The sequence below is a fragment of the Mustela nivalis genome (genome assembly GCF_964662115.1).
Source record: "Mustela nivalis genome assembly, chromosome: 1".
NCBI lineage: Eukaryota > Metazoa > Chordata > Mammalia > Carnivora > Mustelidae > Mustela > Mustela nivalis.
The window spans coordinates 45,131,705-45,145,724 of NC_139020.1; the positions used below are offsets into that span (position 1 = coordinate 45,131,705).

The window sequence follows — 14,020 nt, forward strand, 5'->3', positions numbered from 1 at the left end:
TGGAGGAGGCTGCCTGTGAAGAAGGAAAGAGGGTGCTGGCCAAACGGGACATGTTTGGATTCAGGTTTTTTCACAGGTTGTGGTGCTTTGCAAACAGTGGGTGTTCAGTAAATGCTGATGAACTGTGCACATAATATAAGGCACCTGTGCTGCTGTAGAAAGCGAATCCACTGGATGCACTGAAGTCCTCAATGAAGAACTGAGAAAGGGAAATATGCTCATCAGTATTTAGGGACCTGTTTCCCTGTTTCCAGTACAGCATTAGATCCTCTTCATTGTAGGCATCTAAAACAAGAGAATAGTATTCCTGTCACTGGAATCACCGGAATCATGAGGTGCCTGGTCTGGTGACGTGTAGATATGGGATCCTGAAAAACGTTTGCTGATAGACTAATAATACCCATTATCAAAAAAAGAGAAGAATAGTCTCCCAAACTTGGGCCTAATCACTGGCATAGTGTGGTGGTCTTTCTTGTGCCCACACGTCCTGTTAAAACTCTCCAAATGACTGTTCCCCTCCCTGTGTGCCCTGAGTCCTCACATACAGAACCACCTGCTCCAAGTCGGAGGCCTGACCCCAGTTCATCAGGGCCCTCTAGTTTTGCAGCTCTCTTGGATGAAATTCCAAAATGAGCTGAATTCATAAAGAATTTTCTTCTGAAGATGTGATTATATATATATATATATATATATATATATATATATATATATATGTATATGTACATATATGTGTATATATATATGTATACACACACGCACATACACACACACAATGAATTATTATGTAGCATCAAAAAAACCCCCAAATCTTGCCATTTTCAATGATGTGGATGGAACTAGAGGGTATTATGCTAAGCGAAGTCAATCAGAGAAAGACAATTATCATGTGATCTCCCCGATATGAGGAATTTGAGAAACAAGACAAAGATCATAGGAGAAGGGAGGGAAAAATAAAACACAATGAAACCAGAGAGGGAGACAAACCATAAAAGACTCCTAATCTCAGGAAACAAACTGAGGGTTGTTGGAGGGGAGGGGGGTGGAGGGATAGGGTGGCTGGGTGATGGACACTGGGGAGGGTAAGTGCTACGGTAAGTGCTGTAAATTGTATAAGACTGATGATTCACAAATCTGACCCCTGAAAATAGAGTATATGTTAATTTAAAAAATCCCCGTAGAGAGTCTCATTTAACCTCAGTTTCATTTGTTTTAGGGTACTTAATATCTAGCTGACAAGATATCTTAAAAGAATGGAGATTGTCATGTGGAGGGATGAGGTGATGAAGAGAGACCAAGGGACAGTTTTTAAAAACTCAATGTGTCAATAAAAAGGAACTTTTCACCAGAAAAACAAAAGCAAAAATGAATTTTCTTCTGAAACCAAATAGTGTTACAGAAAGCTCCTCATGCACTTGGGGAGGAGCATCCACTGAGATTCCCAGCGTTTTGGCCACATTATGAAAATCTGCAGTCAGCTTTTAAAACGTGGTGCCAAAAACCACTGAGGGCTCAGCACCAGTGATTGACAAGGAGACAGCTCAGAAGCCCCCCGGCAGCTTTGATTAGAGGGTCTATGTCTATAGCTGCCTTTTTTTCTGGGGAGCCCATGTACATTTAGTGGAAGACTGTGACTTATTTGGGAAAATGAATTCCAGAGCTTTCCAAATTTGGGAGGTGTGTCAGTCTATGTTAATAACATTAGCAAGAATATACCCTTTTAGGGAACTTGCTCCTTTATAATCAGGTGGAAACTACAGAATACGTACTTATGAAAACATCCTTTCCCTGGGTGTTCTCTTTTGAGAGACAATCTGCATCATCTTTGGTTTAAAAAAAAAAAAGTAATTATTTTGAATCAATATATTTAACTTATATCAAGATTTGTAAATGCTTGGTAAGTACATGCTTACATACATGCAGATATGTGATGGTATGTTCAGATCGTGAGTACTCACTCCATCAGGAAGTAAGACTTACAGCTTTCCAGTTCAAGGGAACAGCTTTGAGTGTCAAGAGGAAACCTGCTGAAATCCATAAGGCACATGGCTGACACAGTTACCCTATAAAAGGAGAGAGAGAACAAAAAAGTGCAGATCATGTCACCATATGGCCAAATAAACATGCAATATTGAAGCTCCCTTACTGGGATGTTTGTTTTGTGTGCCTTTCAAGAATAATGGGAAACAGGCATTGCCATCCGCTATCGAAGTAACGTCTAAGGAGACGAACCCAGGAGGTGTGTGGTTTGCCGAAAACACAGGGTTAATGCAGGAATTCCTGCTCTAAAGATTGTTCCTGTCTCCTAGTCCATGCCCTCTGTATTATTTGGCTCTGATGTCTTCAGAAAAACATACTTCAAAGGGAGACGACTTTTAAGTAGATTTAAATATTTTCTGCTTTTTGGAAGATCCAAACTTTGTTTCCAGTCATAAAGGGCTGGGATGGTGGTAATAAAAACCTATGGGTAAAGGTTTCTCTCACAAAACAAGTTTACTTGAGAAAATTCTTTTTCCAGGAGGAAGGAGAAAGCCTGGAGCATTTTCAGTTATAGATTTATGTGCACAATGCATAATTCAGGTGCCATTAAGGCTTGCATACTGATGAGAATTGTTTTTTCAAATTTTATATTCTCCTAGGTTTTTCTGGCTTTAGGCAGAGGCTGCTATGCTATGATCCTGCCTCAAAGTACAGACTCTGGTATACACAACAGCAGATCAGAGGTTTACAAAAGACCCCTGAGCAAGTCTGCACAAAATGAAGGCAACAGCTGCTCCTACCTGTGGTGCCCCCAAGTTGTTTTTATGTTTTGTTTTGTTTTTAAAGCTTTTATTTATTTATTTATTTATTTATTCATTTGAGGGAGAGAGTGTGAGATGGGGTAGGGTCAGAGGGAGAAGCAGACTCCCTGCTGAGCAGGGAGGCCAATGCGGGACTTGATCCTGAGACTCCAGGATCATGACCTGGGCTGAAGGCTGTCACTTAGCCAACTGAGCCACCCAGGTACCTCCGTGCCCCCAAGCTAATCAGAGAAGTTGAACCAATTTATCTTCAATAGTCATGCAGCAAAATGAAAGCCAAGGAGTTATCTGGATGACACTGTGTCACAGAACATACTCATTTTGGTATATTCCTGATACACCTGAACCTTGAACAATGCAGTGGTTGGGGGAACCAACCTCTGCACAGTTGAAAATCATGTATAACTTTTGACTTCCTAAAAACTTAACTATTAAAGCCTTACTGACAACATAGTTAACACATATTTTGTGTATGTATTTTATATTGTTTTTATTGTAAAGCTAGAAAGAAGAAAATATTAAGAAAATCATAGGAGAAAATACATTCACATTACCATATTATATTTACAAAAAAAAACCCACATATAAGTAGACATGTACAGAAGGGACCTGTGAAATCTTTGAGTTTACCTCCTTCATAGTAGATATGAATAAGTTAACAACCACAGTGGTTAAATAAGTGGTGGTAAAGAGAAAACCACTCATGGGGCGCCTGGGTGGCTCAGTGGGTTAAGCCTCTGCCTTTGGCTCAGGTCATGACCTCAGGGTCCTGGGATCCAGGCCCGCATTGAGCTCTCTGCTCAGCAGGGAGCCTGCTCCCCACCCCCCCCCACCCCCGCCTGTCTCTCTGCTTACTTGTGATCTCTCTCTCTCTGTCAAGTAAATAAATAAAATCTTAAAAAAAAAAGAAAAGAAAAAACTACTCATAACCCTTGTTCAAGAATAGTAAGGGAGATTTTATTTAGGGGGACTACTGTAATTTGGTTTATTAACAAGGGTGAGAGGAGTGGGGTCAACTCCAAATACAACAAGGAAAAGTAGAAATTATAGCCAAGGAGCAGGGTTATAACCAGGGGCAATGAACAGAAACATTACTCAGAGGAAACATCACAGGTAGTTGGTGGGGGTGGGGAGTTCTGGCTAAAAGGTCCTAAAAGGATTCTTGCTAATGGCAGGCCAGGGTGATCAGACATTGCCTGGGGTGGTGGAAGATGAGGAATCTAATCAGATTTGGAGGGTGATCAGATATTGTGGATGGAAGATTCTGGCTGAATGCACTTAGAGAGACAAACACAGAAGCTCAAAAGTCAGGGATTAAGTGAGAAGAAAGTTCAGAGGAGCCCAGCAGAGTTTGGCCAAAGAGAGAAGCTTTGTCAGTCGATGGTGTCAGAACAAAGCCTGGAACCAGGTAACCTGGCTCCAGGCTTGGACTGGCTGTGCTGCCAAATGGAATAACTGTGTGGACAACAATTTTGAGTCCTATTTTTGGGGATTCCCCAAGACCACCCTCCGGTTCCATGATTTGCTAGGAGCACTCACAGAACTCATCAAAGCTGTTACACTAACACAGTTATGGTTTATTACAATGAGAAAGACATAGATAAAAACCAACAATGGAAAAGTCACAGAGAACAGGGTCCAGTAGAGACCAAAGAAAGTTTCCAGCTGTCCTGTTTTAGTGGAGTTACGTGGGCAGTGCTACTGTCCCAACATTGATGTGTGACCGTGGGGTACTGCCAACCAGGGAAATTACCTGAGCCCTGGGGTCCAAAGTATTAACTGAGAGTTGGTTCCATAGGTCTAGCTGACCTTGGTCTCCAGCTGGTCCAGAGGTCAAGCTGATACCAAGTAGCTCAAAACCTCCTCCATAAATCCCATTGTTAGCATAGATTACCTGCTATGGTCCAAAGCCTCAGGGTCAACAAAGATCCTCTTATCAGGCAGGATATTTCAAGGGCTTGGAGACTGAGCCAGAAATCATTCTTTGGAATGTGCAGGGTAAGGACAATCTACTAGAGTTAATTCTTTCATCACAATAATTAATTTTAAAAAGTTAAAAGTTTTTAACAGTTGATTCCATGGCCAGAAGCTGTCATTCTGCTTCTGATTCCTAGTGAGGCCTGACTCCAGTACGTATTCAACTCCCAACGTACTCCTGACTTAAAAGTTCTATCAAAAGTAATACGTTCCTTTCATTGCATTTTTAAAAACATTAACAGCAATATGGCAAGAGTATCTTTGTCCTAAAGTGAGCATGGTGTTTCTGGTGAACAAAAAGAATCTGTATTAATTTTCTATTGCCACCATAAAAAACTACCACAAACTTGGTGGCTTAAGACAACAGAAATTTATTCTCTTGCAGTTCTGGAGGACAGAAGTCTGAAATTAGTATCACTATGCTAAAATTAAGGTGTCAGAAAGGCTCTGTTCCTCCAGAAGCTCTCAGGGACAAATCCATTCCTTGGTTTTTACAGCTTCTGGCATCTGCTGGCAGACCTGTGCTAGTGGTTTTATCATTCCAATCTCTGTCTCAATGGTCACATTGCCTTTCTTGATCAAAGAGGCTTACGATTGATTGATAGCATCTGGGTCCCAACCAATTGATCCAGGATAATTTTCCTATCTCAAGACCCTTAACTTAATCATATCTGCAAAGATTTTGTTTTTCCCCCCCAAATAGAGAAATTTTCACACGTTCCAAGGACTAGGATGTGGAATCCATTGGGGAGCCATTTTTTTTTTTTTCTTCTTCAGAGTCTTACTGGAGACTTTCTGGGATTTCTAAGACATGAAAAACATTGAATTACTTGGATTTACTAGACATTTTTAGAATTACCAATGATAAGCTATTCAGTATGCACAGGATCATTAGGCTAAAAGAACATATTGTGAATTAAAGATGGAGGGCTGTTATAGCATAGTGTCGGAAAACAAGGTTTTGAATTAAAAAAATGAAAAGGGAGTAAACAAACGTGTGGTAATTTTGAATGATGAATATACCTTCTTGTAAAAAATGAAGGAGATAATTAAGAAAACTATTTAATTAACCCAAGGTTCCAAGACTGCTTGGTCATGTTCAGTTGATAAAAAAGAAAAGCAATTTTGTGCGCCTATAAAATTGTGGGCCAGACTCTTAGGGATTTCCATAATCCAGCTCCACTCTGTCCAACCTTATTTTCTATTATTCTCCAACGATATGCTGACTAAAGTAGAAAACTAGTCTTTAAAATGTGAAAGTTAGAACAAGGAATAATTACATTTTCTGCTTGTGTCCCAATCTTCAACATGACTAAACAAACAGTAATATTGTGAGTTTAGTCAGAAGTGAGATCCACTAAGCTTTAGTGTAGACAGCCAGGGAAGCCAAAGGTACCCAGCCCACCTTACCTGAGACTGAAGAGGACATTTCCATCAGGGTATACGCGCAGCATTATGTTCTCCACAGTTGTATCATGAATGAAGGATCTTTTAGAGTGGACAAAAAAGATGTCAGGCACCCAGATCTTTTTGATCAATCTATGATCAAAGGTCATGCTTTTGTTTGTTGTGCTAGGAAAGGAGAGCCTCTCATCTTTCCAGTAATGTCTGAGATAAAAAGTCATTGTAAAGTCCTAGGCAGAGAGAAAAAGAGACAAGTCAAAGCCAGTAGGACTATGGTTCAGGATGATCAATTAATACCATTAGTCCTAGACTGATTGGCATGGGTATTAATGACCTATAAAGTGAATGGCTTATATTGTATTTTCAGGAAGATTTAGGATGAAGCCAGTGAGCTTGAATTGCAAAGCCTCCCCTTCACCTGGAATCTGGCGAATATTGGATTTCTAGGAACCAGAGAGAATTTGAATTGGGGAAGGGAAGCCAGGTTATAACTGGAAATATATCTTCATAAGCACTGGTAAATTCATTAAAGAGATCTTGGAAGTAAAGGGTTTGGAACTACATGGCCCAGTATTTTATTTTGACTTATTGTTTCTTTGTATATAAACATTTACCTTTATAATGATTTCTCTATACATAAATTCTTTTTTTTTTTTTTGTTAAAGAAGCCCTGACCCCAAGTTGAATAAACTACAGTCCCACAAAAATGGATACAGCATTTATTAGAGTTGATCATAGAAAGCATGCTGTCAGAGATCCCGAGATGGAGACAATGATTTTCCTCAGCTTGAGAGAGAGAGAAAGAATACCAAGAAATGGTGGTTCTCAAAATCTAATGTGCAAAAGACTTACTTGTGAATCTGTTAAAACAGCACATTCCCCAGAAGCTAGTATTCTGAGATTCTGACCCAAAATGGCTCAGGGAACTGGATTGTTAGTGTGTAACCCAATTGTGAAGAGATAAAGATGGTGGATGGGCAGAGCAATATTAGCATTATTTTATTAGAAAAAAAAAATGGTTGGTCAATACTTTGAGCTTTGTTTGGCTCTCAGATGCTACATTTAACATCTTGTTTGTTTGAACAAAAACTCCCCCAGCTACATCCAAGTCACTGGGTGTGGATGATGATGATATGTTTCACCTTGCACAACTGTTTACTTCTTACTAACATTTATTTCCCAACAATACTCAAATTATTCTTGAACTAGCACATGAGACAGAACTTTGACATTTATTATGTAAGTGAAAGACAAAACTCAGTAAACTACAGATAAGTCACCAATTAATGATGAGGTTTTTTTTTTTTTTTTTTTTTTTAAGGTTCAGAATAGAGGTACATTGTATTACTGCTCTAGGTTAATCTGGGAACATCAGACATGTGTAATTTTGAATTAGGTTGAGAGCAAATAAATAGAATGATTCATTCATTACCATAACACTGCTCTACAGGGAGTTGTGTGAGTTACTGCATGGATTGCTTTAGTAAGCATATATTTAGAATTAGGTGCTCAATCTGATTTGAGCTTATGTAGTCAAATAGCAGACATTGATTGGTACATTTCAGTGACACATCAACACCACCACTAGTGGGCACCATCATGAGAAATCAGGCTGAACACCATGTTGAGAGGAGAGTGGGGTAAAACTTCAAGGAACTGAAAGTGAATTCAGGGTGGGAAGATGAGAAATGAGAAGAAAAAGAAGCTAACACTGGGGGCCACTGATAATTAGAAACCATTTTCACCTTGGGCATGGAGAATCCAGTGCCATTTTAGCTGATACTGAGTCCCATAGCTCATCTTATTCAGGAGAGAAGGATGAGGCCTAGTTTTAGGGGCACTGGGGACAATGAGATTTTAGATGCAGACAGGGTCATTCAGGGATAATTTAGAGATTATGCCAGCGAAGAGGAAAAAAGTACTTGTTCCTGGAGTACAACAGACTCAAGAAAATGTTGGTGGAAGGTGGTTTTGGTCAAGAAAGAGCCAAAACTTTCTAAACAAGAAAATTTTGAGTGAGAACTATTGGTGTTATTCCCTTTAGGAGTAGGGTGGTTAAAATGAAGGAAGTTTCATAGTGAAACTTGAAATAAATACTGAATTCAATAATGATAAGGACTATAAAAACATTAACTGAAGGTTGAAACAAATATAACAAATCATAGAAAGTTTGTTTAGAATTTGCTGGAATTTTTATATGTTCTATAATTTTTCATTCAGTTAGTCAATGACTAGATGGAGGAATCACTATAAATAAAAATATTAATTACATATATAAAAAGATTACTGATCTTCCAATTTCATAGATTTATATTTTCTAGGTCTGGTTTCTTAAAGAGATTTCCTACCTTTTTTTTTACATTTTATCTTTAACTGTAGTATTTGCATAAAGTAACATATAAAATCTAAATTCAAGCAGAAAGAAGTGAATACAGAGCAAAGTAACTGCAATTCTATGAAAAAATACATATTAGTAACATACATAATTAAATTGGTTTACTAAGACACCAGTGATTTTGACACTATTCTCTATCCTTTCAGGAAAAGACCAGTATCTCAGAGAAACTTACCATGTTAACCTCTGAAATGCTGTCAATGCTTTCAACCTGGACATCTATACCTACTGGCACTGGAGACCCTTCAGAAAGAAGAATGAATGATATATTGAGAAATCATTAAAATTATTTTGGAAATGTTCAAGCAGAGATAGAACAATGTTGTAAGTGAATTAATTTTAAAAAAATTAACAATAAATTTCTCTATTATCTATTGATATATTATATAGTCAATTACAATAAAAAGGCATGTGTAAATAAATGTTATTTCAATAAGCATTGCACATTTGCTTAGAAACAACTCAATATTTTCCTTCTTATAGTATACTCAGAGTATAGAAGTAGCAAGTCCAATTTTTGTTTTTTGTTTTAGCTAGCAGCGATTTAAAATGGAACAATGTTTCAAAACCATGTCCAAGAGTGTATAGAATTATGTATTTTCGATTGTAAGGATCATATTTTATAGTCAGGGACTGGAGTAGTCGTGGAGCTCATGACTCTGAAAATGTTGGAGCCTTTTCTCCCTTGCCAGAAAATCAGCTTCTTTCATTTGGCAGGGCGTGGCAGGCTAGATAAGATACGGTAGATAGAACAGTGCTAAGCAGGGATGCCACACATTCACAATAGTCTCTTTGCAGGACGTCAGTAACCATAATCTGCAGTTGGGAGGAAGCAAACATCCTTAGAAATGTGTTTGATGAGAATGTATTGTAAGTCAGAATTGGAGAAAACTCAGACAAGTACCAAGATTTATTTGAAGTTGGGTCTCAATGAATCCAGTTCATGGGTCCTGAGAATATGGATGACAATGCCATAAGAGAATCTAGACCAGACCGAGACCAAGGTGTTTCCTTGCTACACCTCACCAAAGGTTTCATCAGTTCCTGTGTGAGGGTAAACCAATAATAACAACTTTCTTCTTTAGTACTGTGCATGGAATTTGGTGTATATATGTTAAATAATTCATATGTTTATACATGTAGTCTTCATATGTTTTCTTTTCATAGTAACCAATTCTCAATGAAATTTTATTGTCTCTGTAGAATTAGACATTTAGATAATCAGTCCACTCCTGACAAGAAGATGATTCAGTGCTTCTCACAGAGCACTTATTTTATGAAAAAAACCTGTGAACAATTTGCATGTAGAGTCTTGTGACTTGTAAGCAGAGCCTAATTGCTAATGACTATTCCTGCAAGGCTGGGGGAAGTCATATAACATCACCACACATGGAGATATTCATGCACCAATGAAAAGCACTAGACCCTCAGGGTTGTTGGAAGACTGGTCTGGGGTAAAGAGTGGGGCAAAAACATGGCTTGTCTATTAGGAATGGATTCCTGGAAACATTATTGATTTCTTTCTTTATCCATTCAATTCTATTCTTGGGGGAATGAGCGCTTCCGTTTTGAAGAAAAGTGCCCTCAGATGCCATCTGACTTCATTTTTGGCTCTTCTGGACTTCATGCCCAAGTGTACCTTACTTTGGGGTCTAGGAATCTAGATATTCTCAAGGACAGTGTGAGGGGGAGGGCCCTGTAAAAGCAAGATGTAAAATTACAGAATTTTGGAGCTGGCTATCATTCCAAATACCATTCTTTTTACAGATAAGGAGCTGAGTCTTAGAGAGAGGGTAGTAATAAAGCGGATGGATTAAAATCATGGAATTTCTAGCTGCTAAACCTGAGTTAAAGCCAAAACTTCCATAATCCTTTAATTTCTCCAAGTCTCAGTTTGCTTATCTGTAAAATAGGGGAAATAAATCTATGGTACTTACCTACTAGCCTTGCTGTGAGACTAAATGTTCAAACATCTTACCGACCAAACTGTCTAGCATTGGTTGGATCAGTAATGCGTAGAACACCACCAACAATAACAATTTCACAAATACTCCCATTAATACCATATATAAAGCATTTGGAATATAGTGAAAATAAGGAAACATTAGCCATTATCATTATGTGTTAATTTCCCAGGAGCAATACGTAGGTAGTAGCACACACATTTGTTGTCTTTTTTATATACATAAAGATAGACCATCAGTCTTTTTTTATCCATGCTGGGATAAAGATTGTTAAATAACAGTCATATATATCTTATGTGTATAGTGCACTTAAAATACATGATACAATATATTATCTCATATTACCATTACAGCCATTTGTTAGGTAGGTAGGTAGAACCCATATTAGCTCCATCTGACTTATGATGTAACTCACTCGGAGATGTTAGCAGCCTTGCCTGAAACCCAAGGCTAGTTAATGAAGGAACACATCCAGTTCCCTCTGGCTCCCAGACTAGCCCTTGTGCTTGACAAACATAGATTCCATGGGTAGCTTTCACAACGTCAGCTTTTGTCTTGACTCAGGAACCAGGATCTAGACGCTCAATTGATTTCATTTTAAAGGAACAAAGAAATCATCATTTCTAAGACTGAAACCAAAAGCCCTCGGTGATGAGAGATGTAAAGGGTAGGAAAAACATAAAGAAAATGAGCTGCAATTTATAACCCAAGTTAAACAAAAAGTTCCCCTAAATTTATATCCTCCTGTTTCCACATAATGAGTCAATTAATCTTCTAATGCTTTATAAAAGTAAAAAACACTGCAGTAGCAGCTGGTTTTAATGTTAAAGCTAATTAGGAAAACACATTAAGGCAGGAGAAGTGCTGAAGTTACATTTAGCTCAAGAGGAAAGAAGTATGTGCGTGTGTTTATATTATGGACAAGTATAAAGAAGAAGATAAATTAAGCCTGGCTTGTATATCCTGCAGCCTGATTTCCTGGGAAGGCAGCTTTAAGAGAACAGAGAAATGGGTCCCTGGTAGAAGCTGTTCCGACTAAGACCAGATATGGTTAAGGGCTGTTTTTCACAGAACTACCAGGCTGACAATTCTGCCTGAATTTATGGATTTTTCTGCCTGAGCTGACTGAACACATAAGACATTTGGACACCATTTAGCCCCAGTCTATGATTGTCAGAAAAATTTCTTCATCGTGGGATGATTTGCCACCTGCCACTAAGTAGCACGTTTCAATTGCATTTTTAATAACCCCACAATGTAGCCTCAGGAAAAATAATTGCTTTTTAATAAAGCATTCCCACTCAAAATCAAATCTTAACATGTATCTCAAACAGATCAAAAGAAGTGGAAATTTAAGGTCAGTTTTATGTTTTTCTGGGGGACCAGGATGATCTAGGGGAGGGAGAATGAAGATTTAAGTGTTTTAAGGTAAGAGCAGAAAGTCCTCCTCCAGTCCTCTGTCCCAGTGTCTCTCAAATTGTAAAGTGGATTCAAATCACCGGGGGATCTTATTAAAATGCAGATTTTTATTCAGAAAGCCTGAGCGTGGGGTCTGAGCTTCTGTATTTTTAACTAACTCCCAGGTGATTCTGCTGCCAGTCCTTGAACTACATTGAGTGATAAAGCCTTTCTAGAGTGCTTGTTTCAAGGTCCAAATTCAAGGACAGCCATTTTTCTTTCAATCTTTCTGGCTTTCAGTGGTCTCAAATAGACCCACATAACCCTTTCTTCTAAGATAGGAATTCATTTAATTGAGGAGCCTAAAGTGACAGGAATTAAGGCGGTTTTTGGTACCGGTGTTGAAGAGGTACATCATATTGAGCTTCTAATTGCTGTTCAGGGGAGGCCAGGTCCAAGCCATTTCTGTGCCACTGGCGCCCTCTAGTGCCTGAAAGGCCCACGGCGGGGCAAGTTTATCTTCGTAACATTTTCTCCAGCTAAAAGTTGGTAGGAGAAACTTTAGAAACTTTTTATAGAATCATGGACACCAAGGAACAGAATAATTGCGTGATGGCTGTAGAGTATATGGCTCAAACTTTGGGCAAACTTTCGTTGGGGGAAAGAAACGGTCTGTTGGGAATGGTAGCTGAGGGCTCAGGCATTTTGGGGAGAATTCTGGTAAGGAAGACATGTCTGAGGAGCAGTGATGTTGAAGAAAACAAGATAAAGGAGCAGTCCCGGAAGTAAACACAAACACATCTTTAAACCTGATTAATTGCGAGGCTTCTAAACGCTTAAATTAAGTTTAATAAATGTTAGAAATACTCTGGAAAACCACAAGATGAAATGCCCCAAGATTTAATGTGATGCTGAGAATCTAATTCAGCAATTATCAAACATGGTTCTCAGACCCGCTGTATCAGCATCACCCAGGAGTTGATTAGAAAAACACATTGTTGGCCCCACCCAGATCTGGGAGTTGCCACCTGGGTATAGGAGTGGGGCTCTGCAATCTGTTGTTAAGAACCCCTCCGGGACTTTGATGCTTGTTAATGTTTTAGTCAGGAATCTAATAAAATCAAAGCCAGACCCTCAGAATTGCAACCCAATGGATTCCACGAAATTAAAAAACAACAAACATCCCTCAACATCACAACTCCTGACCTGCTGTTTTATTTTACCTGCTAACAAGTGAGTTCTCTGAGGTACCTGCATGCCTGCTGTGCATCCCTTGGTCATAACCACAAGAGAGCCAGTGCCACGGGTGTTACCTCACTCTGAAAACTTAAAATATGAGTTGTTTATGAAAAAGCTGCACCTGTCCTATAGCTGAGCGCCCCCCCCCCCACCTCCCCGCCCCTTCCTCAGCCTCACAGTCACTTCTGCTATAGCCGCACCTAGTAGTCTGGAAAGTTGTTAGCTCAGGCATGGTGGGAGTGGAGACTTAGGTCAATGACAGAAGCCTCAGGATGGACTGAGCAGTAAGGCGGAGAGTTCAGATTCACTGCTTGATCCCACCACATCTTGTGGGTCTCTGGAAAACTTGGTACCCTCAGGGATACAACTGGATTCACATTAAGCAATCTGAGGGCAGGAAAGACTTTGTTCCAAGTATGTCCTTTTAGGGAGTCCTTCGGTCCTGCTTACCTGCCCTTGCACCTTGGTTGCACCACATATTGGTGTTTCCATGGCTTTGAGCAAATCTCCTAAGCTCTCTACGCCCCAGTTTCCACACTGGAGTATTAGGGATCATGATCGTGCCTACTCACGAGGCACTGGGAAGGTGGAATAAGTTAGGGCATTAACAGGCTAGCCCAGTGCCTGCATACTCCAACATTCTGGAAGGTGCTGGAAGTAATAAAAAGAAAAACCTAAACAGAGGGTTTCATAAGAAGTCATGGCATTTGGTGTGTTAGTCCTTTCACCAAAGCCAGGCATTCAAGCTCATAAAGTTATTCAATAAGATATTATGGCTATCATCACAGAATCCAATTTATAGGTTTTAATTGGAGAATAAGTTGCTGTATAGGCATGATCTACTC

General features: G+C 39.2%; 1 protein-coding gene across 2 annotated transcripts in view; it reads right to left on the minus strand.

Annotated features, from left to right (window-relative positions):
• The window catches only part of GABRR3 (gamma-aminobutyric acid type A receptor subunit rho3), a 46,835-nt gene that overhangs the window by 20,920 nt on the left and 11,895 nt on the right, over window positions 1–14,020 (minus strand). For both annotated transcript variants that reach the window (XM_082687132.1, XM_082687131.1), the window contains exons 5-8: window positions 8,750–8,817; window positions 6,186–6,409; window positions 1,978–2,060; window positions 145–285 (exon numbers count right to left, since the gene is read on the minus strand). In XM_082687132.1, the coding sequence (XP_082543258.1) occupies window positions 145–285; window positions 1,978–2,060; window positions 6,186–6,409; window positions 8,750–8,817 (516 nt within the window). The remainder of the gene's footprint in view (window positions 1–144; window positions 286–1,977; window positions 2,061–6,185; window positions 6,410–8,749; window positions 8,818–14,020) is intronic.